Below are 26,070 nucleotides of genomic sequence, written 5' to 3' on the forward strand. Positions count from 1 at the left end.
GTTACCTCTATTTTTGACAGAAACTTACCATCCCACCATCTTCATTAAAAATGTTACGAAGTTAACATGAGGATAGCTGAGCAGAAAATGGAGTGAAGAAAAAGAAAACATGTATAGGAAAAGACTATAAAAAAACATTATTTCTATATCATTAAGAAGAAAAAAGAAAAAGAAAAAATTTTTTAAAAACTTCTTTTTAAAAAAAGAACTCATGATCCTCTTCCAAATCAAATTTTCTTTCATTTTGATACATTAAAAAGACTGAAGAGTCCAGAACTACAATTGAAGAGGCAGTAACAAAGCTGTACAATTATTATAATTACTGTTGTAGGGTAAAACTTTATCTTTACATGTCCTATCTGAGGATACAGATGAAACTGCAAAACAAAAAAATAATCCAAATAAAGTGTATTTTAATAGATTGTACTGAACTTGAACACAATTTTAACCATGAATGAACAGACTATTATTTTTTTTCCCTTAGTTACCTATAATAATGTTGAAAGGCCTAACGCATATATATGGAATTTAGAAAGATGTTAACAATAACCGTATATGCAAGACAGAAAAAGAGACACAAATGTATAGAACAGACTTTTGGACTCCATGGGAGAAGGCGAGGGTGGGATGATCTGAGAGAATAGCACTGAAACATGTACATTATCAAGTGTGAAACAGATCGCCAGTTCAGGTTGGATGCACGAGACAAGTGCTTGGGGCTGGTACACTGGGATGACACGGAGGGATGGGATGGGGAGGGAGGTGGGAGGGGGGTTCAGGATGGGGAACACATGTAAATCCATGGCTGATTCACGTCATTGTGTGGCAAAAACCATTACAATATTATAAAGTAATTAGCCTCCAACTAATAAAAATAAATGAAAAAACAAATGTTGAAGGGCAAAAAGTTCAATAGGCTGTCTCAAAAATCTCTCCATCTTCCCATTAATTTACAAACAGTTCAACTGAAAGAAAAAAATAAAAAAAACACTGCAATATTAACAACTGCACACCACCAATGAAGTCTTCAGTCATTTCCAAAGTAGATACAATGCTTTGGTAATGTGACTATATCTAATTCTAAGATTAGGGGTTAGAGTATGGCTGTGTCCATGTTAGATACAACAGTTTATTTTTTACACACTAAGACAGCTTATTCAAGTTAATGGACTTCATGCTGGGAAGTGCACTGTAATGACTACAATTTTTACACCTGGAATGAGACAGGGTTATCATTCAGAGAATAAAATTTGTTAGAGGGGAAGAAAAAGATTATTTCTAATCCAACTGACCAAAATAAACAAAGTTTATTTTCTATTAAAGATAGCAAAAACTCAAAAACTTTCCAAATTGACACAGTTCTAGCTTTAAAAATAACTCATTTTTTCCTCTGAGGATCTCTTTTCAGAGATATTTATGCTACTCTTTCCCCTTGTTTCTTTGTGAAAATTGATAGCAATACTGTATTGAGAATTTCCATAGGTGATATTCAAAATTGTATATTCCATTACAAAAATTAGGCCATTCAGTACATCTATATTAAGACACTGATTCTAAGTTTTCTAATTTTAGTTGCAAAAATCATAATTATAAACTTTTCAAGATTTGCTCTGAAATTTACAGCCATGCAAAACTGGAAATTGTTTAGACTTAAGATTTAGGCAATTTGAATCAACTGAATTAATTTAAATGCTGCTCAGCAAAGAAAAAAAAGGAATAAAAAACACACACGAGACAATCACTAATCACTCCTTTCAGAATCTACTTCAACAAATTCACTTAATACTACTTCTTGCCATTGCACTCATCTCACACGCTAGTAAAGTAATGCTTAAAATTCTCCAAGGCAGGCTTCAGCAATACGTGCACCGTGAACTTCCAGATGTTCAAGCTGGCTTTAGAAAAGGCAGAGGAACCAGAGATCAAATTGCCAAAATCCGTTGGATCATTGAAAAAGCAAGAGTTCCAGAAAAACATCTATTTCTGCTTTATTGACTATGCCAAAGCCTTTGACTGTGTGGATCACAATAAACTGTGAAAAATTCTGAAAGAGATGGGAGTACCACACCACCTGACCTGCCTCTTGAGAAACCTGTATGCAGGTTAGGAAGCAACAGTTAGAACTGGACATGGAACAGACTGGTTCCAAATAGGAAAATGAGTATGTCAAGGCTATATATTGTCACCCTGCTTATTTAACTTATATGCAGATTACATCATGAGAAACGCTGGGCTGGAGGAAGCACAAGCTGGAATCTAGACTGCTGGGAGAAATATCAATCACCTCAGATATCCACATAACACCACCCTTAAGGAAGAAGTGAAGAACTAAAGAGCCTCTTAATGAAAGTGAAAGAGTGAAAAAGTTGGCTTAAAGCTCAACATTCAGAAAACTAAGATCATGGCATCTGGTCCCATCACTTCATGGCAAATAGATGGGGAAACAGTGGCTGACTTTATTTTTCTGTGCTCCCAAATCACTGCAGATGGTGACTGCAGCCATGAAATTAAAGACGCTTACTCCTTGGAAGGAAAGTTATGACCAACCTAGGCAGCATATTAGAAAGCAGAGACATTACTTTGCCAACAAAGGTCCGTCTAATCAAGGCTATGTTTTTTCCAGTGGTCATGTATGGATGTGAGAGTTGGATTATAAAGAAAGCTGAGCGCTGAAGAATTGATATTTTTGAACTGTGGTGTTGGAGAAGACTCTTGAGAGTCCCTTGGACTGCAAGGAGATCCAACCAGTCCATCCTAAAGGAGATCAGTCCTGGGTGTTCACTGGAAGGACTGATGTTGAAGCTGAAACTCCAATCCTTTGTCCGCCTGATGCGAAGAGCTGATTCACTGGAAAAGACCCTGATGCTGGAAAAGACTGAGGGCAGGAGGAGAAGGGGACAACAGAGGATGAGATGGTTGGATGGCATCACCTACTCAATGGACATGGGTTTGGGTGGACTCCGGGAATTGGTGACGGACAGGGAGGCCTGGCGTGCTGTGGTTCATGGGGTTGCAAAGAGTCAGACACAACTGAGTGACTGAACTGAACAGAACTGATCATCCTTAGGATATTTTAAGGAAAAAAATCTGGCATACATATAGAGAAACCAATTGCTTTAATAATACCTTAATTTTTAAAATAAAATAAAATATGCAAATCTTACTTAACTGCAAAGAGAAGAAAACCATCACCAAAGAAGATATCCAATAATCCCTTAATATAATCTTTTCTTTCACAAAAATTACAGCTAATAATTTTAATGAGAAAACAAATTTATTTATAAATTGTAATGTACAAAATTTAACTCTAAAACCCACTAATGATCTGCTGTTCTGTTGCCATCACATGTTTATTTTGAATGGTCATTTTAACAAAACTAAGTAATAGTGCACTTTGTTATGATTCTAGACTAAGAAGCATTACTCTATTTATAAAGGGTTGCAGACAAACATAGACAAACATACACTCCAGCCCCAATAACTGAATCCTCAGTTACTGCATTTGTTACACTACTACATGATACTTCAACGAACCCTAGGACACCTATCTCATCAAGGTACTAATACATGAACAACTACATTTCTTCAACATTTTCCAAAGAGAACATCACCAGTTTTCTTCGAAAATACTTAGAAAGCCAGGCTCAGAAAATCAGACATTTCCACGATAACAAAAACTCAATTATGGTCAAAACAAATATTTTATATCCCTTGATATAAATTCTTTCAAAACTTACCTATATATAACTGGAAAATTTCATAACCTATGTTAATTAGGTAAGAGATAAGCAAGCTTCAAATAGTTAAATCCACCCTATCATACCATCAACAAAACACAACCCTATCTTCTATAAACAATCTTACTTTAAAACACATATTAAAAAGCTAATATTTTCTTTTAGGAAAGTGAATAATGAAAGATTAATTTAAAGCATCAAAAGTTCAACTTAATTACCACACAAATATTTTTATTGGTAGTATTGACATATAGAAAACTGGAGAAGTGATTTTTACAACAAGTCTATGAAAAAAGAATCTTTCTGAACCAGACTAGAATCTACATTCTGTTTAAAATGTTCACCTTAGTTAAATATGATGAGTGATGCCCATTTTTTTACTTTGTGATGGAGACCAACTCAGAAAGGCAGGAAGCAGCAGAGGGAGCTAGTCCATTAGGAATATATCTAAATTTTAAAAAAGAATGTCTGAAGAGAAGGAAAAACTTGGATGAAAAAACTTTTAATTGGTGAATTTCATCTTTTATTGCATATTCATTTCTCTGTTCTGTTATTGTTCAAAAGTAAAAAATAACATTAGTCAGAATGCTTGGGGGAACTTTTAATTTACTCTGTCTTTAAAAAAAAAAATTAGGGACTTCCCAGGTGGTCCAGTGGTTCAGACTCCAAGTTTCCAATGCAGGGGGTGCAGGTTCCGTCCCTAGTCAAGGAACTGAGATCCTACATACCAAGTGGTGTGGCCAAAACACAAACAAAAAAAATACAAAAAGCCCCAACAAAAACGTCTTCTAGAATGTTACCTCCTCGCCTCAGTAAACATTTATAACTTTTAAAAATATTTGGTAATGATTAACGATCTCTTTAGTACTTAGAAATATTAGGAGATGACCTTTAATCTGTAATAAAAACCAGAAATATTTTATAGACTTACTATTATGAACAAGTTGCTTCATCATTTGTATCTTCCAAAGGCAATTCTCTAGATCCTTGAAATAAATCTGGCTGCTGCTCAAAACCTAATGGTACTATTACTTCTAAATAAAGTTTTATAAGGACAAAGGGAAAGGGACATACAATATATAACTAACAGTTGTTTCACCTGTCCCAAAACTAAATCCTTCTTTTCTATTTCAAAATGTCAATTTACATAATAAATGCTGGGAAAAGCAAGCCCAAATACCAGGAAGTACTACTCTGAAACAAAAGAATTATGAAAATAGTGAATAAAGGAAACATGAACACTTATAATTGTATACACATTTATACATAAAACATGAGTTAGTATATTTCTACTATATCATAGGATGAACAAATATATACAAACATACATGTGTTAAAACGAAATAAAATACAGTAATACTCATTTAAATGTAAACAGTACTAGAGACTACAAATAAAAATCATATTATCTCATTAAAGGCAATGTAATAAAGACCTTGTTAAAAGTACTATATTTAGTTTTGAGCCTTGCAATTAGTATTACTTAATAATATTAGATAAAAAATAATATAAAGATGTGAGAGAACATTTAAAGCCGAAAAAAAACACTAAAAAGTTTTAAAACATCTGAAGGTTATGGGATTCACCACTTTGCTCTACACCTGTAACCACCACAACACTGTTAATTAACTACACTCCATATAAAATAAAATTAAAGAAAAAAATACTACAGGATTTAGGATAGGTTGGTTGAGGAGAAAGAAGACTTAAAGGACATGAACTATCACCATGTAAAACACATAAAAAATTTTCAACAGTTGTAATTAGCACTTTCTTTTCCTAAAAATGGATAAATCAAAGCAAAATTAGGATGAATTGCCCAAGATCTCTGAAATGAATTCCATCTCGGTTTTAAAATTTTAAGTGATAGAACACAATCTAACAAAAACGATAAAAGTGAGATACACAGTTGTCCTTAAAGAAAAGCTAAAACCCGGAGAAGTAAAACATTCCAGAGGACAAATCTTCCTACAATTAATGCTAAGGAGCTGTCTAAAATATTTTTTCACTAGAATTATACTGTGTTAAACAGAGAAAAGTTATATATTATCAGAATAACATGAAGAGTTTTTGTAAACTATATAGTAATTGCCCTGTTTTTCATTCCAGAATTGGGGAGTATGGGGAGACAGAATGGCTTAAGAAGAAGGGTGATGAAAATGTAAATTACGGAGAAAAAACCCTTGGTGACTGTACCTACTGTATTGGCATTTGACAGAGAATTTTGTTTTAGTGATATGCTAATTACAGCCTAGAAAGATGAATTTGCAGAAAAACATAATTTTACTGGTATTATGAACAGAGGAGTCAACTAAAGTGCCTATAACAAGTTAGTATTTCTTATATATTTAAGATAGTCAAATAAAAATACTAAAGTTTTATGAAAAGTTGAATTTAGGTATGAACTGTAAAACTGAATGACATCTATAAAGATAAAATCAGTTTAAAATTCAATTATAGAAAAACATTCTGGTTCCTACCCACTCTACTCAGGGGTCTTCATAATAACCAAAAGTATTACAACAAAAGATTATAAAAACATTTAAAATACAATTTTATATAATTTTTATTTACACTTCAGAATTTAAACAACTTGCTGGGAACATCTTTTGTGAGGCAATGTGGTCTTTTTTTAAAATCTGAAACTACTTAAGTTTCAAGGCAGGCTCACTAAATTTTTTTAAGGGCAAGCAACAAATGAGTTAGCTGAAAATAGCCAACTTAATGATTATTTGTAACACAGACTTCATTATGTGAGCCTAGAGAGCCTCCCCACCTCTGTCTCTCCTGTGAAGGAGGAGGTCTTTGTGTGCTTTTGTGTGGCGGTTCCACTGAATTCATTACAATAGAGATGGACATTTGATATTCATAACGATCCAACATCTGAGCAATCTTCTTTCGAGACACACCATGTTTATTCCTCCTACCAAAAAAGAAAAGGATTTTAATTCTATTTTTTAAGAATGTATAGGATTAACCTATTTTAGAGTAACAGAGCAGAATAGAGTCTAAATTACATTTGGCAAATAAATACCAGAAGATACACCTCATATGTTATTTTAAAAAAAGGGCTCTCTCCATTTTAAACAATATATTAAAAAGGCTTAAAATACCATAAATCAGAGCAAAATGTTAACTGATTATACTATTGTCTTCACACAGAACTAACTACTGATTCACTGAACCACTGAGTTAATGATCCCTAACTTTTAAACAAAGTAAAAAGATTATGCAACACTGTTTTGAAAATTACAGAAGAACTGAGTGGGTTTCTAAGACTTAACAAAACTCTATATAAAATATGTATAACTTGCAAAAGCTATTTTTAATACACCTGCATTTAAAAAATTTATTATCAACACCAACCTATTATTAGAAATACATTTTTACATATCTCACATAGTTTTGAATGAAAGAAACTAGAGACAATGACTATATACTGCATAATTCTATTTATTAATATATAAACTTTGAAAAAATTAAACTATGGTGCTAAAGTGAAGGCTTTTTTTAAAAAGAAAAAAAAAAGCTTTAAGGAATAGCAAGCAAGTAATTGTAGGGAACTGTTACTGGGAAAAGGAATTCAAAAAACTTCTAAAAGTAAAGCTCTCATGATACGAGAAATAGTTAAATGAATATCTGACTTATAAGAAATTTGTTTAGCTACATATTTATATTTTATGTAATTTTCTTTGAGTTTAATTTTGACAACAAAAAGTGGTTTATGAATTATTCTTGTCTCTCAAAAAAAGTTTTTAAAGAATTTAACCCTTGCAGTTTTCTGTAATTTGAGTTGGCCATGGCAAAACACACAGAACATATTTTACATTTATTAAGTTCTAGACTTACTAAAGCTAACTCATCTTCCTAGAAAAAAAGACATAAAAATCTGTCAAACTAAACTAGATAGCAGTTAAACTGACTTTATTTTGTAAATTTATTTTATATTAAGGATTATAATAAGTTTCAACAGTCTCAAATGCAAATAAAGCATAACCGTACAACAATTTCATTAACTCACTTATTCAACATAAGCCAAGTAGCTTTAGTTTTTAAACTCTCTCTTCTTTCTACCTGAGGAGCAATAATCACACAGAGGGCAGGCAATGAATACCAGATATTAATAATATCTATCAGTTTAACTCTTCATAAATTTGATTGGCATGCAAATTAGAAAGGGAAAGAAAGATAACCAAAGGAATAAAAATTCAAAGATACAAAAAGAATGAAAGGCAAGGAGGAAAGAAAGTAGTTGAACACCATACACAGAATAACAGTTTTAAGCAGGAAGAGGGAAACACGTGGGAGAAAAAAATGGTCTTAAAAAGAGAGGTGATGGTTGCACAACTCTGTGAATATACTGAAAACCACTGAATTGTATACTTTTAATGGGTAAATTGTAAGGTATGTGAGTTAAAAGTTGTCATCAAAGATGGGGTGGACAGAGTAAAAATGAAGAAAGGAAAATGATTTACAGTCAGGAAAACCAGGGTAAATGGATAAAGGTAAACACAAATGGAAGATCAGGGTTGAAACTAATACAAGACCACAATCCCTCACAAACCCTGAAATCTAAAATACTCTGAAAATTCAGTTTTCTTTTGACTCACCATGCCTATACTCATATGGCCGCATGATCAACTCAGAACTAACATTAAACCATGTAAATTTTTCTCATCTGCACAGACTGATCATTCACAATCTGCTGCAGAAACACTGAGATGTTTGATTATGCCATGCTGCCCCAAACTCTGCTAGGAGTGCTAACAATTAGGTACAGGCTCTGTATTGCCTTTCTAAAAAAAAAAAAAAAAAAAAAAAATCTGAATTCTTTTTTTTTTTTTTCTTCCCAACTCCCCTTATTAGTTGGAGGCCAACCACTCCACAACATTGCAGTGGCCCCTGCCACACACTGACATGAAAAATATGGAACACTTCACGAATTAGCGTGTTATCCTTGCACAGGGGCCATGCTAATCTTCTCTATATCGTTCCAATTTTAGTATGTGTGCTGCTGAAGTGAGCACAAAATCTGAATTCTTAAACACATCGATGCCCTGGATCTTGGCTATGGGATAATGGATATGTTGCAGTAAAGATGGAAAAGGGGGAGAGAGAAAAGCATCAGGTAAAAAGGTGATGGGATCTAAAACGGGAAAGAGATGAAGTTGGAAAGGCAACGCAGAGAAGTGGCCTAGCTAAAAAGCAGAAGGGAAAGTCCTAGTTTTTCTCTCAGTTTTCTGGATCTCTACTAGCATTCAATAAACTGGGAACCAACGCAGGAAGTCATGGAAGAAAAAGTAACAAACACTTAACAAAGAACGTTTAAGGAAATTTAATACTGCAAAGAGCCTCAAACACATTGCATTTAAGTCAATGCTCCTCTTAATAGAAAGTGAGTAGTAGTAGTAATAGTCCCTATTCACAGGTATCAAAGATTTAACAAACAAAAGCTAGTAAAGAAATTGATCATGAATAAGAGAAAAGAAAGATAAAAGAGATTAAAAAATTTTTGAGTGCCTTACTTTTCTAATTCTTCAGGATCAAATTTCCACCAAGTTTCAGGTTCATGAAACTCTACTCTGTATCCTTTTCCTATGGCCTACACAAAAGAAAGGAAGAAAACAAAAACCCAGAGAATACTTCTTAAAGTAAAAAGATGGAAGACAGATAAAAATTTCACTTCGACAATACTTCTAAATTTGCTCAACCAATAAAGATTTACCTTTAAAATAATATGGTTTATAAAAATTTTAAGGCCACTTAATAGTCAAATTCCAATCAGGATTTCTCAAGTCCAGGCAAAACTAACAAGATGAACATATTGCTTAGTAAGCACCATTCTCAATTTTTAAAAAATTAAGTAAATGGACATACCTCTTTAGAGAACAAGGATAAATGTTTTAATAGTAAACATCAAAGTTAACTGAAATTTTAGAATATGAAAAAAACTGAAAAGAACAGAAAAACTCTCTCATATCTCATATTTACCATTTCCACATATGGTTTCATTTCCCAAGCTTGTGTATTAGTGTTGTCTATTATGACTGGCGATCTCCCCTGATTGATAGCTTGCTTTGCTGAAATAAAACATAATTAAAAAAACAAAAAACAGAACTATTAGATAAAAATATGTAAAATAAAATTTAAACATTCATTAAGAAATTTTCTACATCCCTGTACTTAAAACCAAAACTGTGCAATCTCTAGAGTCAGTGCATGGAAATCAAAGGACTCTGCTAGATTAAGTGGAATTAAGAGACATTAACACATGTAATGGATTTTCTTCAGACCAAATGCTGGTTTTGAAAAACTAGCTGTAAAGGACATTTTGGGGGAATTATTCTGTTGAACTTACAGCTAATGAAGACTTCAGTCTACAGAAAATGTAGGGACAAGTTACATCTGAATATGGTCTGAGTATGAAAAGAGACAAACATTTAATGACATGGAAAGATGGAGACTTTTAACAGAAAATGGCAATTTACAAGATAATATGTAACTGATTTCATTTTGGGCAAAATGTAAAGAATGTGGAAAGTTACTAAGACACAAAAGTTGTCTTCTATAGGTAAAATTACCAATAATTCCTTTGAAATAAGAGACTGAGGTAAAAAAAAAAAGTGTTTTGGATTTATTACTACTTATATCCTAAGCAGCTAAATTCCATGGTTCAACTGACTTTGTGGATATTTCTTAGGACAATGATTTCTGAAATTGGGAGCTGAGCTACAACAGAACTTTTCAAACTATATCTCCCTATCCCATGCCGTCGATTCCCGTATGAGGTGAGAATTATTCCACAGTGATTCCTGTTAATGACAGGCAAGACAACTAAGAGCCCACTATAAAATTTATTTTATTTTACAGAGTCCCATCATTTATGAAACAGAGACTCCATTTAAGACTGTTCTCACAGAAAGCAGCAGAAGAGCAGTCACTTGGATGGGGAGGATCCTGTGACTCTCAGGAACCTTCCTGCAGTGGCCACAGCCGGAGGAGGGGTGGTGTCTACCCTTTGGCTCTGTCTCCATCCTGGGCATCTGCTCAAGGATCACCCTGTTCATGTATCATGCCTCTTCCTAGAGAAACCTGAGAATTCCTCAGACTGGAAGCTTCAGATGCTACAAGAGCAAGTCAATTAGTGCTTTGAATTTACATGTTAACAAACAGGTTATTTAGCATCACTCCAAAAGAGTAACACAAATTACCTCTAACAGGTAGGGCTATGGATGGATGGTTGTTGTTACTTAGTGGCTAAGTCGTGTCCTAACTCTTTTGAGACCCCATGGACTATATAACCTGCCAGGCTCCTCTGTCCATGGGATTTCCCAGGCAAGAATACTGGAGTGGGTTGCCATTTCCTTCTCCCCACTATAAAATTTAAAATGCAAATGCATTTATATGTATTTGCATATCAATACAATGGCAAAATAGTATGTAAGTTCTGCTGGGATTTAGAATTCAAATCACTAAGTTTCACATAATCAAAACATTTATCCATGTCTAAGGGAAGATAGAATTTTAAAGGTTAAGTAATAATGACTAATGTGGAATGTAAATATATTTTTGGGAGAAAACGTCTCTAAATATTAAAAGAAAGTTACAACCTGGGTCACAAACAGGATACCAAGATGCTATCAATTCCCACTGCTTCACCCCAAACAGTGATCAAACTTTCATTAAAAAAAAAAAAATTAAAGTAATTCTCCTAATGTCTGATAGACAGGCTTACTCCTCTAAGGAGTCAAGTCTACAAAAGGAGCTTATTAACCAAATAAATCTCTGATTTGCAGGAATGGGGATATTATTCTCTTTCCATGAATAATTATCATCCAATACCACATTCCAGTGCACTCCAGGAAAATAAAGGCCCTAAGTAAACAATGTCTGAATACTCAAATAGAGTCATTTTCTCAAACAAATTAACCACCATATTCTAAGAAAGACAATAATGACATCTTGGAGATATTTTAAATTTATAAGCAGTTAAAGATGAATTCTGATTCTTCTAATAAACATGAGGGAGACTGATATTCCCAGAATAATGACTGACACTTAGAAGTATTCAATAAATGTTTGTAAATTAAACGTAATGCTCATCACTTTCAAAACGTCTAGTGATTGCTAGTTATCATTACCTTGAAAGGGGTTAAAAATTACCTTGGAAAAGTCTACACTTACTATACTAATAAAACCAATGGTTTATCTAGACACCAATATGTTCAGCAAGTATACTTCACACGGCACAAACATTTTAATAAAATAGTCTAGTATTGCACAAAGAAAAAAAAAATGTCCCACACAAACAAACTTTCCAGTTCACCAAAGATACACTGCCTCATTCCCCTTATCACCTACTTCTATTCCTCTTAACTCTGGGCCAATAACTCTAAGCATTTTTGGGAACTGCCAGTATCATCCTCATTTGACTTGGGCAGTAACACTGCAGCATTTTAAAAAATAAAAAAGAATTTTTAAAATATTTTTTTCTAAAATAGATATGTGAAGAAATCCTAGAATCAATACTAGACAATAGTCTTAAAATCAAACTTATCTGACATTTAAACTTTTTCTTCAAAAATATCCTCACTGAAATTCCTTACTTTGAAATTGAGAATTAGAAAGAAAAGCATTTATGCTGTTTTTCCTGTACATACTGTACTTCAGGGTAACAACGGTTGCTAGTCTAGGTAAAAGGACATTCCTCATTACAGAAGAATTCTAGCCACTGAACACAGAAGGAATGACAGACCGAGAAAATCATTTTGCAACTTTAATGAAATAACTGATTAAGAAAACAGTTCATTCTTGAATAAAACAGGGTGCAGACTGTCCCTCTGAAGCTACATCACTAAAAATGGGACAACCGTTTACTTACAAAGAAAAAAAGGTTGAACCAAATAAATCCTACAAGTTAAATGACTACCACAAGGAAGCAAATAGACTGTTCACTGTAATCGCTCTACTCCAGGTTTAAATGTTTCATCTTCAAAGCATTCTTAATCTTTTAAAAAAGAAATTATAGTATAATATAAGCATGTACCTACACAGTTCTAGATTAATAGTTTTCAATTCTGACTATAACAGAATATCTAGGAAACTCTCAAAAAAAAACCACCAATGTTTAGATCCACTCCAGACCAACTAGGGGCTTCCCCAATGGCTCAGTGGTAAAGAATCCACCTGCAATGCAGGAGCCTGGGAAGACGCAGGTTCGATCCCTGAGTTAGGAAGATCCTCTGAAGAAGGACGTGGCAACCTGCTCCAGTATTCTTGCCTGGAGAATCCCACAGACAGAGGAGCCTGGCAGTCCATAGGGTTGTAAAGAATTGGACATGACTGAAGTGAATGAGCATGCAAGCACATCAGACTAACTAAACCAGAATCTCTGAGGCTAGCACTTGGGCATGAGTTTAAAAAAAAAAATCCCCAAGTGATTCAAAGTGCAGCCAAGGTTAATAACTACTATTCCAAAATTAAAACAAATTGACCCATGTGCCTTTAAAAAGTGTATTAAGTAATTTTTTTGTATCAGTAGAAAAAACGTTTAATATTCATGGACATTAAGCCTTAGAAAATATTAGCATTACTCGAGGAAATAACTTTTGGTAACATATAACAAAAATACCAGTTTTCTGAATTTGTTCATGAGGTAATATCAGAGGTATTCTGAATTTGTTCATGAGGTATAAAGCAGTATATCAAAACATCCTATACCTCTATTGTACTGGTTTATGTACACTATCTACAGTTTAAAAAATATTCTAAATACATTCTCTGATTTTCACAACCTCAATCAGGTAGAGTAAGTATAATTATCACTGCTTCTAAGAGATGAAAAACTGGGTCTCAAAGCTCTTTTGATGGCTTGTCAAAGGCATCCAGCTGGTAAAAAGTTAGAAAAAGAAAAAAAGTCAAGAATAAAAATTCAGGTTTGTGACTCCTAGTCAAATATTCTATCCCAGAAGACTTGGCCCAAAACAAACCTCTGTTCTGGTTCCAGTCATGGGCATCACCAAGTTGATTAACATTATACCTGTACCCATCTTGATGGTGAAAATAGTCATCAGTGCTGAACACAATGCCATCACGACTCTGACCAAGCAGAATTCTGTTAATAAAAGAAATCATAAAGGTGCCATTTATAAAATCTATAACCATCAGAAATAAGCCACATAGGAAAGATTATTAAATGAATATCTGGTACGTATTTGTAAATATATTGCAGGCAGAACAGCACATGAGTTGAACCTTAAAAAGCTTTCAGATTTCAAATATCACTTCATACTTAAATCTACATAATAGCCATAAAGTGGCTTCTACATTGCAACTTTTAAAAACACTCTTCAATTTCAAAATGATGTCAACTTTCCATGCTTTAGCTTTAGTGAATTTGTATTTGGTTGTCTAAAATTACCTAAATTTAACATAATAGGTTACCTAAGACAAGCAAGCTTAAGGAAGCAATTCATCTGGGGAAAACTACATTTGACTCAAACTAGTTTTGATAGCTTTGATACACTATTTCTATAAAGCACAAACATGCATGACCTGAGTGGGACTTGAGGTTTAAGGCTGTGAAACAGTCTATGATCCTCCAGAGTATAATCATGTTTTTAATTTTTAAGAGATTAAATTACTAACTGAAATTAACTACTAAATACTAAACAAAGAACACATCCTCAGAACAAGTCAGTGGTAATCAAGGCCTGTCCTCACAATTTAGCACCTTTAACTTCTAAGCACAGAGAGATTGACAAGTGTTCAGCGTAAGAGAATTCCCATAAGCAGCGACTCATCAAACGGATTGGACATGTGCTGAGAAAAAGGAAAACACAGTAGGAACAGTTTGGAGCCAACAATAACAGAAAATCCACCTGCAATGCAGGAGACCCTGGTTCGATTCCTGGGTCATGAAGATCACCTGGAGAAGGGATAGGCTACCCACTCCAGTATTCTGGCCTGGATTCCATGGACTGTATAGACCATGGAGTTGCAAAGAATCAGACACAACTGAGGCGACTTTCACTTTATCTCCCCTCCTTCAATCATTAGGCAGTTGGATTATCATTTTACTGGGCTTCCAGTGGCACTAGTGGTAAAGAGGCTGCCTGCCAATGAAGGAGACTTAAGAGATGTGGGTTCCATCCCTGAGTCGGGAAGATCCTCTGGAGGAGGGCAGGGCAACCCACTCCAGTATTCATGCCTGGAGAATTCCGTGGACAGAGGAGCCTGGCAGGTTACAGTTCATGGAGTGGACTGAAGCAACTGAGCATATATAATTCTATAATCTCTTTTTGAGAAGGGGAAGGGAGTAGAAGGTGGTGGGAAGAATGATATTGTCTTGGGATGATTCAAGAATACTTCCTAATAAAAGTAACAAAGAATTTCAACTATTAAAATAACAAACATCTCTCCTTTCCTCAGATAATAAAACTGCATATATTTTATATAAAAATAAAACCATACATAAATGTAAAAAATGTACTGTATACTTATAGAATTCTGATTCAAATTACTTTAAACAAAAAAAAGTAAATGTTTATCATGTTGAAGTTGGCAGAAACCAACACAATTCTGTAAAGCAATTATCCTTCAATTAAAAAATAAATCTTAAAAAAAAGTAAATGGTTTAAATTAATTGTTTGAGGATAAAGCTGGATTTCTCTTTTAAGTGGCCACGATTTTGCCAAAATATACCATCTAACACATTGGCATCATATTTGTTTATAAGTGATTAAAAAAATGCCACAATATTAGCATTCCAAACCAAAGCTCAATTATCTAAAAAAATTTTGATCATAATCAACTAGATGATACCTAGTTATGTTTAAAAGTACCAGAAACCTGATACTATCTTTCCTAGATAACATATATGTTTCTTTTTTTCCCCCTCTGTTCTACTACTTTACTAGCAGGTGATTGTCTAGATTTAGTAATACCATACTACAAGAGTACAGGATCTTCTGTACCCAAGAAATGCTTAACCTCTTCAAAAAAGAAAAAAAAGTGAGGAGGGAAGGGGCAGTCTCAACTTATATCATAAAACCATGTCAACATCAAACACGAGCAAATCTCAAGAGTATCTTAGTTGTATAAATCATAACTACAGCAAATAATTTTAGCTTGGAGAGACTTTTTCCTCCCAGACTGCTCATGCATTGTTTCAAAATTCCCTGAGTTATCTCAAAAATACCTTTATCAATCTAGATATATCTAATGTCATAGCAACCATCTGAACAAAAGTAAATTATTTAAGACTATCAGTATTTTCAAAATTCTTAGATTCTATTAGAACCCTCCCAAGTTACGACAGGTACTAAAATGGATTCTCAGAAAATTTAGACCTTTGTGAAATCAAGTATACAATAAAAATTTCAGATGTGGTCCCACTGACCATTTGACTCGTATTTTGCAAAACAGCTATCTTTTTGAGGACCTAATATGTGCCAAGCATTTTATATACATACCTCTATGATTCTATTTAATCCTCACAACAATCTTGCCAATGTAGTATTAAACAAATTCAGAAATGAAAATAATTTCAGAACTCAGACGACCAAAATCACACAAACGATGGTGGAAGAGCCAAAACTAATAGCTCACATCCCCGCCTCCTGGTGTCCACACCCTTGGATAATCCCCTCAACTGAGAAGACAGCCTACAGATAGCAAGGAACTGAGGCCTTCAATCCAGTAGCTCACAAGGAAATAAGTCTTGTCAACAATTCTGAGAGATATTCCATGCTGGTCTTCCCCAAGACAAGCCTTCAGACCAAAACACAGCCCAAGGCAACATGGTGAACACAGCATCATTAGAGACCTTGAACCAGAGGCATCCAGATTCCTGTCCTTCAGAAACTGTGAGACAATAAATGTTGATTGCTTTAACAAGTCAGCTTCAGGGAACTTTGTAACACAACCATAGATTAAAAATTTACTCTGTACTTAAAATCTTTCACTTGAGTAACAACAAGTGAATTGTATTCTTTAAACATCATTTTGAGAGTCCTACTCCCCAAAATGGTCTACTATAAATAGAGTCATTGTAATTTTCCTGCTTAATTTTTTTTACTTTCCAAGAACCATATGTTTCCTATAACATATCATATATGTTTAAAAATAGAAGTGATTAAAAAAAAAAACCTCTGAGTAAAACTGATATTGCATGAATTCTTTACCTCCTATGTACTGAGTGGCCTTGCATACCCTCTGGCCGAAGACTACTGGGACACTTCACTCTCCAAACACTTCTTGAAAGAAGAAAATTACCCTACATAAGAAAAAGTCAACCTTTCCTCTGGAGTTTAAACTGAGAGCTCTTCCAACAGAAGGAAGGAAAAAAAAATCTCTTCCTCTCTTCAAACTGTTGTGTTCTATGGCTGCTGTAACAAATATCACAAACTTGGTGGCTAAAACAACACAGGTTTATTATCCTACTGTTCTGAAGGTCAGAGTCTGAAATCAGTTTCATTAAGTTAAAATCAAGTTGTGGTCAGACTGCTGCTGCTAAATCGCATCAGTCGTGTCCGACTGTGCGACCCCATAGACGGCAGCCCAACAGGCTCCCCCGTCCCTGGGATTCTCCAGGCAAGAACACTGGAGTGGGTTGCCATTTCCTTCTCCAGGCATGAAAGCGAAAAGTGAAACTGATGTCACTCAGTCGTGTCCGACTCTTTGAGACCCCATGGACTGTAGCCTACCAGGCTCCTCTATCCATGGGATTTTCCAGGCAAGGATACTAGAGTGGGGCGCCAGTGGTCAGACTAGCATTCCTCTAAAAGCAACCTACATATCCATCTTGACTCATGGTCCCTTCATCATCAAAGCCAGCAGAGTAGGACTTTCTCTTTCTGACAAGCGCTTCAACTATCTCTTATTCCTGATCAACTCCAGACATTTTGCTAATATGATGAAATTACTGCTTCTGATAATACTCTCATTGGTGAAATCTGTAGCATATAAGAAATGTGGATTTGCTGAAGTATTTTTGATTTATGCCTCCTCCTTGCAAGAACACAGTATAGGAATCTAGCAAAATCTTTAGCCTACACCCCTAAGAATGATACCCAAAACTTGATCCCTAAATGGTCCTGAGACCAACCATGGAATCTAAGGATTCAGTCTGGCTGATTGCCAACTACAACAGCAACAAAATTCTACCTCTAGAATCTTGTTGAATTCTGCCTCAAATGAACCTTTCATCAAAAAGCTGTCAGTTTAAGTAAAAGGACAAAGAGCTGGCACCTTGTCATACCTACAGAAGTTGTGTGAACTGTTTTCAAAGGTTCATTTGTAAATATTTAAAATCTGTACTGGTATTCAAATTTAATGTAAGACTGGTTTCATCAAAATCTGTTCATGAAGTTGTGGTAAACACTAAGCTTCTGCCACTTGTAACCAAGTTGGCTTAGGTCAGTTATCAGTAAACAAAAAGATAATGCTGTCCTGAGGGTTAAGATGAGAAACCAAAACATCAAAAGTGGAGGCAATTAAGAGAACCTCTAAATAAGGAAAATCCTGAGAAAAATGAAAGGACACATATTATGTCTCCTGCAGTGGAGGGCAGGTTTCAAGCGCACAAGGATATGAAGATAAGGAGGTAGGTAAGGACTAAAGGAAGAAAGGGACTTGAATACTATCACAAAAGAATTCGAAATTTATCTAACCCACTATAACTCATTACCACATATCAATACTAAACAATGTTATATTTTAATTTAGTGCCCCAAATCAGTTCAACTCTGATCCTCCAAATATTTGTTCCTTTTTTCAAAGCTCATTTGAAAAGCTAAATCCTACATGAAACCATTCCCCACTAGAGAATATGTGGCTTCATATCCAATCCCAAACAACCATTCCTACTTCATTCAAAAAAGTGCTGACCTAAAGAGATACTTCTGCTGCTTTAACCAAGCTATTCAAAGCCAGGAGTCAGGTATAGAGCAACCCATGTGATAGATATTAAAGTGAAGGATTAGGTAAGAAACACTTTCATTTACATCCCCATTTTGATCTCTTACCAGTTTTTATAACTTCTCCCAAGTCCTTTAACCTGAACTCATTTTTTATTAGCCTCTACTGATTCTAAAAAGTGAAAAGACTAATTCATCTCCCAAGATGGTTATATATGGAAGTACTCTATAACCTAAAAACAGTAACATAAATGGTAGTTGTGACTTTAACTTCCACTCTTATTACACCTAATTTCTCAAATAAAGAAACATACACGGGGTCGCAAAGAGTCAGACATGACTTAGAGACGGAACAACAACATATTAAATATAATCACCTCTCATCTCCCACTACAATTATGTCTCCTTGAACTTCTACTGAATTGCCACTACACTTGACTCACTTTCAATTTCAACACACTCCAATCTGCTGTTCCAAACCTAACTCTTCTTTTTTACATTCTATACCAGAGGCCCTCACCAGAAGATACCTGCATCCAATTTCCAACCATTCCTTTTCTGATATTTCAAATCTAGAAGAACGCCCACGTTTTTAAGACTTCAATCTTAATTTCTATCCTTTCTAAAGAAGGGTTGAAATATCATTGTCTCTACAAAATTTTCACTAAAAAGGAATCAAAACGCAGGCTTAAAATTCATTCACAAAATCACAGTTTACAATCTAGCTTGAAATGTCTATGTAATTTAAATCTTTCTCTAATTTCTTGTTTCTGAAGAAATTACTGTTTAAATTGTTTAGACCGTCTTGCAAATAAATATAAACCATTTACAAAATAGTTCCTTGGACTTTATCATCACCCAAAGACATCAAATAAACTCTTTTCCCTCTTATCTAGCATAAACCTCAAATCATCCTATATAAACTACAAAGACTCTGTACTGTTTTTCACAGCTGCACAAACGTGTTTGACTGCATCAATACTTTATAAAAATGTAAACAAAGACAGGAATTTGAAACATTTCACCACACAATAAAACATCATCATTCTAACTCCACTAATTCAGATGTTGCTCACTTCAAACTCTTAAAAGAAACCACAAAAAGGTTCCCTCCATCAACAATGGTACGAACACAGCACAGTTCTTAAAACAAGCTCAAAATTCCTCTACTTGGGTTATCTCATTGGCGTCTCATAATAATTCCAGAAAAATAAGTATTATTAATGGTGAAACCTGTCCAAGGTCACAAACTGAAATAACTGAGTCAAAGCTCAAGTTCTCTACCCATGAATCCAACTCTTCTTGAATAGCTGACTTGAAGGGCAGCACAGTTCTCAAATAGCATCTGCTTTCATCACAGCCATTATTTCACATGGTAAATCTATTTTAAAAGTCCTTAACAGGATCTTAATATAATTCCTCTATCAGAAAACATCTTTTTAAATATTTACCATCATATGCCATTCTCAAGTATAACAAATTAAAAGATTTTTTACAAGACACATAACAGCATTTGCCATTGATTACAACTATCATGATCTTTAAGCAATAAATTACCAAGTATTCACTTGGTAATCTTTACTTACCGAGACAATGTTGTTTTCCCAGAACCAGGCAAACCTCTTAAAAGAATAAGTAACTTCTGCAATTTATGTAACTTTTCCTCTTGAAACTGCTGGTTTATAAACCTGTCTGTTCCATTACACTCGTCCACAGAAGGATCTTTCCAGTATCCTTCACTGGTTTCACAGAAACCATTACTTGCATACCCATCTTGCACACTATAGTCATTTCTAGAGGGATGATCACCACTGGTAATATCACTGCAGTCAGTATATTCATTGTTCTCATTAAAAGTCAAACAATCCCAGTTAGCATGACAACTATTTATAAAATATCCATTCTGCATCTCAAAGTCATCCTGGGCATGGAAAATATTTGATGGTGGATCTGGTGGAACACTGAATCTTTGAATATTTAAGTGATAGTTAAAACTGGGAAGATGAGGGTCTTGTGGTACTACAAAAGAATGCATTGCTTGCCACTCAGGCCTGAAGGAAGTAAATGAATTGTCACAAAATGTAGGTATTACTTGTCCATTACAAGGATATTTACCTGGCTCATTCACCATGCACTGTTGATAACCACAATGTGGTTGAAGGCCATTACTAAGATGTTTTTTCTTTTCTTCTTCAGATTTTAACCGATCATTATCAAGGCTCTGATAATATGGAACGAGTTGTTTCTCAGAGGGTTCGGGTTCCTTACAACTGCTTTCTGAATCATCTTTTTCATTTTCAAGCTCTTCAATTTCTTTGTAAAACTGGAACAATTCATTGTCAATCTCTGATTTTTTGGAGTTAAATTTCTGTTTCTTTTGTTCTCTTTTGCCATCTCTACCATTGATAGTGTCTGCTTGATTCCTCCTGTCATTACGTTTTTTTTTCTCAGGGGGTTTGTAAATGGGTCCTATAAATGCTTTACTTGTGCTATATATCTCATCATCTGTGGATCCCAATGGAGGATGCATATCCTGTACAACTTGTGAATCAACAGACTCAATAACATCTGGTCTGTCACTAGGCATCCCATCATGCACAGGTTTCAGCAAATCTGTAGTTTGGGTTTTGTCCTCCTGAGGATAACTATGTCCTCTAACATTAGTGATGATTACAGGGGTCCAATCACTTCCAGTTATCTCTTGCTTTCTGTGAAAATTACCACTACCATGATGGGGGAAAACATATGCCTCTTCATTAGACTTCAATTTCTTGGAGCATGGTTCACTTATTAGTTCTTCCTCATGTCCTATGGATTTAGCTTCAATTTCACCATACGGCATCTGAGGAGCAAATCACACAACTAATAACTAATACTTTAAAAATCTAAACAAAAGTTTCCTCAGAAACAATAGAAAAAAACAATTTGATATAAGCATTTAAAAAGCATTTTCACAAAACATGAAAATTTCAAAGTTGTAATTTTATAACCATGTACTACTGTTATGACATTGTGATTTAAAGCAGGAGTTTCACTGAAGGTAAATAAACATCCTTTTTTAAAGAAAGCTATATCTCCTCTTTAACTAATGTATTTCTGAATTCAGAGAACCTAAGCAAAAATTTAAGCAAGCTTGGAAAGCTCAATCAGTAATACACATTTCGATGACACAGATATACAATCATGTACTAAAAGGGAGAGTAAGTGTGCCAGCCAAAATGACACATATCCAAACTGGTTGTGATAAACTGTATCATAAATGTCTTCCTGTTTAAAACCACTAGGTCCTTAGCAAACCTCAGACAACCACAAGTGTTAGCAATCAAACGTCAGATTAACTGAAATGTCAGTCTTTATAGGCCCTATTCCTGCGAGGAGAGTAAAAGTGTCTCCAAATGTTTGTATTACATTAATTTTAAAGAAAAGAACAGTAACTTAAGTTGTACTGAGAATGACAGAAATATGTGATGTTTAGAAATCTGGCAACTCCCCAAATCAAAGCCCTCATCTTTTCCAGATGGTTCGTCCATCTCGTAGATAAATAAACTCCGCTTCTCTTGAAAATTTTTGGGGACCCTCAACAGTACAATTCAAAAGCCTGTTTTGGTCAATACTTCATTCTGCCCGCTCTCTGGTCTTCCTCTCTCTAATACGAGGAAAGAGCAAAAACACGAATGAGACAGGAAGGCCCCAGGGTGACTGAAAGAAAATACACTTTAAGAAAATGTCAACCTCCCAGAAACAGGCCCCTCCTAGGCCGCTTCTCAGCTTCTCATTTCCTCATTGTAAACAGCAGAAAAGTCCCTAGGAAGAGAAAGGAGAGGCCTATACACAACCTGAACCCTAAGGCCTCTTGACCTCCAAACAGAGCAGCCCGGGCAAAAGCGCTTCACCCAATTTCTCTGTCCCAAAGGAGACACGTTCAGGTTCTGTCTAGGAATTTCAAGGAGCTCCGAGACCCAAAGGTTCACTCCCGGCTTCTGTTTACAGCTAACCTAAACGGTTCAGTCAAGCGCCGGCGAGAAGCCAAGCCACTGAAGGAAGAAGAAAGAAACTGAAAAACGTCCCCACCACAACCCCACCTCGCTTAAAATGGTCTGTTTACTCACCTTATACCACAGCTCTGCATCGACCTCAAAAAAAGTAGGTGAAAGAAGCGCGGAGACCTTCCACAAACAGAGACCGGGTGGGACTGAAAGCCCGGCCCTCAGGAGCCGAGAAACAAGCCACCACTCCGTACGCAAGATGGCGACCACCTCACAGTTACCCCGGCAGGAGTTAGGAATTCACGCCAAGGCATTGTGGGAAACGAAGTCCGGAATTCACACCCAGAATGGAAATCTTAATGTCTCCCAGAATGCATTGCTTCACATACGCGCTGAGGACAACAAGCGAAGGCCGGAAGTAGTTCTTAGGTTGGAGGCGGGACGTTGTTTAGAAATACCAACTTCGGCCAAAACTGGCATTGACCTGGTCTGGGGTTAACCCCTAAATGAAAAGATACTGTGAGTGCCTGACACCCCCAAACAGATACATAAGCTGTTCTGAGTACACGCTTTAAGGTTTTTAGGGATACACAAAAACTTTTCAAAGGGGTCTTAACATTTCACCTCGCCAACTAGGCTTACTAATGTTTCTACGAAAACTGATTAGGTTCATGTTTTTCTGTCCGAAAATCACTGCAGCAGAGCCTTGATAACAGATAAAAGTACTTGTGATAAAATAACTTAAAATGTCATAGTTGTATTTTGTTTTGGGAACTAAAGACCATTTTCTGAACCTTCTCGTTAAAACAGTCAACTTGTGGAAAGCAATTAGAACAGCAGCGCTTGGTAAAAATAAGTGCTATATAAGTGTTTGTTAAATTAGAAATAACCACAAACCGAACAACTGGCAGTCCTCTGCTCAAGGTCCCTTCTCTCTTCCCACCGTCTCCCCACTCTCTCTAGACCCACTCGTTCACTTGCAGGGACACTGCTAATCTCTTCACATGTATTTAAATACGTATGTAAGTAAACCCGTTGCGATAGCGTTTTAATTTATAAATATAGTAGTTAAAATCACAGTCTCTAATGTTTGCATTGGATTATTTAACAACCTTATGACCAAGAGGGCTTACCAAGAGCAATCCATCCCTTTACAGTGACAGACTCGTCCTCAAACACAAATTCTCTCGTCGACCTTTATGATGTTTCCTCATGATTAGATTCAAATTAAGTATCCTTGGTGGAAACAACCACATGCGTGAAGTTGTGTTCTTCCTCGGGTTGGTACATCCGGAGGCACAAAATGTCTGTCTATCCATTATAAGGTGGTATTAATTTTTATAACCGAATCAATGTGTTGTAGTTTTTTCACTTGGTTTTCCCCTGCTTTCATCCCTTAAGCAATCTGTGAAAAAATACTTTGAGACCAAGAAAATGTCTCACTCCTAATCAAACTCTCCCTTAAGATTTTGCCTTCATTTATGATTCTTACTGCAACTGCTCTTTACAATGTTAGTTGTGTTTATTTCCCTGCTACCTCCTTCAAGCCCACCACATTTATTAGTTTTGATGCTTGTTGCTGTTCAGTCTCCCAGTCATGTCCAACTCTTAGCAATCCAAGCATGCCAGGCCTCCCTGTCCTTCACCATTTCCTGAAGTTTGTCCAAGTTCATGTGCATTGCAAGGGTGTTGACATCCAGCCATCTCATCCTCTGAAGTCCCTCTTCTCCTTCTGCCTGTGATCTTTCCCAACTTCAGGGACTTTTCCAATGAATCAGCTGTTCACATCAGATGACCAAAATACTGGAGTTTCAGCTTCAGCATCAGTCCTTCCAACAAGTAGTCAGGGTTGATTTTCCTTAACATTGACTGGTTTGATCTACTAAAAAGAGAGTTTTGATGCTACTAAAAGGTAAAGCCCCCTTACTTTCTATCAGTATGAATTTACGTGTTCCTTTTTGTTCAAGAAGTTAGAGTCCATTGCTGTTCTTATTTGTTTATTAGTTTATAATAGTCTATTTTTAGGACAGTTTTAGGTTCAGAGAAAAACTGAGAGATAGAGTTTCCATCCCATTAACTTCACATACAGTTTCCCCTGTTACTAATCTCTTACAGTATTATAGTATTTTATATATATATAGTATTACAGTATTATAGTACATTATTACAATTAAGGAACCAATATTGATACACTAATGTTAAAGACAGACCATCGTTTTTCAGATTTGCTTAGTTTTTCACTAATGTCCCTTCTGTGCCAGGGCTCCATCCAGGAGGCAATATTACATGGAGTTGTCATTTCTCCTTAGCCTCCTCCTGGCTGTGACAGTTTCTCAGACTCCACTTGGTTTTCATGACTTGGGCAATTTTAAGGAAAACTAATCAGGAATCTTGTAGGATGCTCTTCTATTGGAATTTATATGATACTTTTCTCATGATTAGACCAGGATTATGGGTTTTTGAGAGGGAGACCACAGAGGTAAAGTGTCATTTTCATAACATTATAACAGGTGTACATACTACCAACATAGTTTATGATTGTATATGTTGATCACCAGAGTAGTGTTGGTCAGGTTTCTTCACTGTAAAGTTACTCTTTTTCCCCCACTTGCCCTGCCACACACCTTGGAAGGAAGTCATCGTGCACAGCGCACATTTCTGGAGCGCTCTCCCTTCATTAGAGTATTTACTGCACAGGAGATTTGTCTCTTCTCTCCTTATTTATTTTATTTATTTATTTAGTCACACTGGATCTTCACTGTGGTGCTATGACTCAGTTCTGGCATGTGGATCTTAGTTCCCTGACCAGGGATTAAACCATCATCCCCTGCCTTGAAAAGCAGATTCTTAACCACTGGATCACCAGGGAAGTCCCCATCTTTATTTATTTTGATGCTCAAATTATCTGAGGTTTGCCCAGCTTTGGGTTGGCTCCTTTTGACCTGCACTTTGAGTACTTCCTTACCTTCTGGCATAGGATTTTTCAGGCTTCATTCATGACTCATGATCTGGAATCAAAAATTTCTCCAAGTCTTGGTTTCTTCCCTGCCCCCACTCTTGGAGAATGGTATTTAGAAGCTAAGACCTTGGCCCTAAGAGTGCTTATTGATACTAGAGTATTACTTCTTTCAGGTCATCTTAGTAGGCAGAAGGTGGAGAGAGGACAACAGATTTTCTTTTTTTTTATTTAAGGAAACATAAATACTGATACTTAAAATTCCTATATAATTCCACGATGTTCTCTTAAAAAATTTTTATTAAGGTATAACTGATTTACAGTGTTGTGTTAATTTCTGCTGTATGGCAAAGAGATTCAGTTTTATGTATAATGCATTTCAATATTCTTTTCCATTATGATTTATCACAGGTTATTGAATATAGTTTCCTGTGCTATAGAGTAGGACCTTGTTGTTATCCATTCTATGTATA

At 35.5% G+C, this 26,070-nt stretch overlaps 1 protein-coding gene and 1 non-coding gene across 17 annotated transcripts in view; both read right to left on the reverse strand.

Moving 5' to 3' along the window:
* LOC110125943 (NEDD4-binding protein 2-like 2) overlaps positions 1 to 22,953 on the reverse strand; it is an 81,367-nt gene extending 58,414 nt beyond the window's left edge. For 7 of the 16 annotated variants that reach the window (XR_011489123.1, XR_011489120.1, XR_011489122.1 and 4 more), the window contains exons 1-6: positions 22,765 to 22,944; positions 20,242 to 21,497; positions 13,727 to 13,851; positions 9,729 to 9,817; positions 9,263 to 9,339; positions 6,514 to 6,660 (exon numbers count right to left, since the gene is read on the reverse strand). Coding sequence is in view for 3 of the 16 variants with exons in the window: in XM_070471764.1 (XP_070327865.1) it covers positions 6,514 to 6,660; positions 9,263 to 9,339; positions 9,729 to 9,817; positions 13,727 to 13,851; positions 20,242 to 21,497 (1,694 nt within the window). In the remaining 13 variants the exon portion in view is untranslated. Of the gene's footprint in view, positions 1 to 6,513; positions 6,661 to 9,262; positions 9,340 to 9,728; positions 9,818 to 12,858; positions 12,948 to 13,261; positions 13,626 to 13,726; positions 13,852 to 20,241; positions 21,498 to 22,764 lie in introns of those variants that run through there. The other 9 variants (XR_011489125.1, XR_011489131.1, XR_011489126.1 and 6 more) reach the window with 9 other exon arrangements.
* LOC139036403 (U6 spliceosomal RNA) lies at positions 8,658 to 8,764 on the reverse strand. The gene has a single exon (XR_011489195.1). It is a non-coding gene; the product is annotated as a U6 spliceosomal RNA (small nuclear RNA).
* Positions 22,954 to 26,070: the final 3,117 nt, after the last annotated feature.

This window comes from Odocoileus virginianus, chromosome 8, assembly GCF_023699985.2.
Source record: "Odocoileus virginianus isolate 20LAN1187 ecotype Illinois chromosome 8, Ovbor_1.2, whole genome shotgun sequence".
Lineage (NCBI taxonomy): Eukaryota > Metazoa > Chordata > Mammalia > Artiodactyla > Cervidae > Odocoileus > Odocoileus virginianus.